The 1,645-nt window shown below is 38.1% G+C and overlaps 1 protein-coding gene across 2 annotated transcripts in view; it reads right to left on the minus strand.

Moving 5' to 3' along the window:
* LOC123137137 (putative elongation factor TypA-like SVR3, chloroplastic) overlaps positions 1 to 1,645 on the minus strand; it is a 33,817-nt gene that overhangs the window by 26,654 nt on the left and 5,518 nt on the right. For both annotated transcript variants that reach the window (XM_044556744.1, XM_044556745.1), the window contains exon 6: positions 531 to 620. In XM_044556744.1, the coding sequence (XP_044412679.1) occupies positions 531 to 620 (90 nt within the window). The remainder of the gene's footprint in view (positions 1 to 530; positions 621 to 1,645) is intronic.

Below are 1,645 nucleotides of genomic sequence, written 5' to 3' on the forward strand. Positions count from 1 at the left end.
CTTCGCTTTACCGCTTTGAAAACATAGGTCTTCGGCGGTGAAAAATCGGCCTTCTCAGATGAGGACTGAGTGGTAGTCCTTCGGCGAGGAATTGACAACCCCGGTGAGGAATAGGTAATTAGGCATTCTCCAGCAAGGAATCGACAACCACAGTGAGAAATAGGCATTCTCTGGTGAGCAATAAGCCTGCTCAGGAGAGAACAATGCAAACAAAAAAAACTAGGACTTAATTCTCCTCTATTTCCTATGTTTTAATCACCAAGAGCTAGGCGACAACCTTTCAGCAAGGGTAAATTTTTGAACATTGGGTATATGCAACTGAAGGCAAACTTATTATCAATGGTGATTCGCAACTCCGCAACAATTGTGATGGCACGTAGAAACTTTACCCTTTCATTTTCTGTTGCGCCAGGATTAGTTTATTTATCCCTAAACTTGTGCCTGCCCATGGTGGGACACTCTTCCTTATAGGTGTTAGAATATTTTTGCTTATGTTATCATGCAGAAAAACGAATTGATCAAAATCATACCTTCACTTCCATGCCTCGTTTTAGTTCTCCTGCATGCAGTCGTCCAATTGCTATCCTTCCTTTATGTTCATCATATTCGGTACTAGTTACCTGTATATAAATGAGCAATTGAGTGCAGAATTGGAAGCGGTGAAATATAACTACTAATATTACTCATGACCATCAAAATATGTTGGGAATTCATGAAACCAATTTTCGTGAGATATTTCAAAGGAAGATAGCTCGACCATGTTAACAAAGAAAGAAGGAGGGCCTCTTGCTGGCCGAAGGGTTGAGATGCAACAGGTTGACTATTAGTTCTGATAGCACTGAAGTGATTGAGGCTGTGAAGAGTGACATGCATGCTGCGGCTAATGAAGCAGTGATCTTCAATGATTGCTACTTCATGTCCAGAGAGTTTGTGAAAGTTTCCTTCGAACATGAGAACCGAGAGGCAAATACGATTGCTCATGAACACTTGCCCAGCTTGCTAAGTATGATGATTCTAGCACATGGATAGATGTTCCTCCTCCCTCAAATGTATCTCTTTTAGTCAATGATGTAACCTTATTTTCCAATAAATAAAGAGATACCTTTGATTGTCAAAAAAAAGGAAGCAATGCATGAAATAATGCATGGTAAATTTCAACAGAAATAAGTCAGTGAATATGGAATATAGAGCATGATTCAGGACTATGAGAGCTGCTCTATATTCTCTCCAGAATATTTCAAAGGAAGGTACTGACATAGTGTGCATGGTAAGTTTCTCCGACTTCAAAATAGCAATGGCATACTTGTAACAGAATTATGTAAATGTGCATGTGATATCAATCATGTTGACCTGAACTTAAACATGAATTATGGTACAAGCGACATTAGCTCTCCATGAGTACAAACATTTTTTTTTCTTCATTGAGAATGTAAAATTTCAGCTATCTCAAACATACATAACTTAATTTCCATAACATGGCTTTGAGCATCTTAGAATATATGTATTCCTTCCCATAGAATGGATTGAAGCATCTCAAACGTATGCTTCATAATAGATGAAAATACAACTATATTTTTTTTTTACCTTGAAGACTGCAGGGCTTACACCCCACAGCATTTTATTAATAAAGAACAGGAAGAAACAA

The sequence above is a fragment of the Triticum aestivum genome, chromosome 6B (genome assembly GCF_018294505.1).
Source record: "Triticum aestivum cultivar Chinese Spring chromosome 6B, IWGSC CS RefSeq v2.1, whole genome shotgun sequence".
In the NCBI taxonomy this organism is placed as follows: Eukaryota; Viridiplantae; Streptophyta; class Magnoliopsida; order Poales; family Poaceae; genus Triticum; species Triticum aestivum.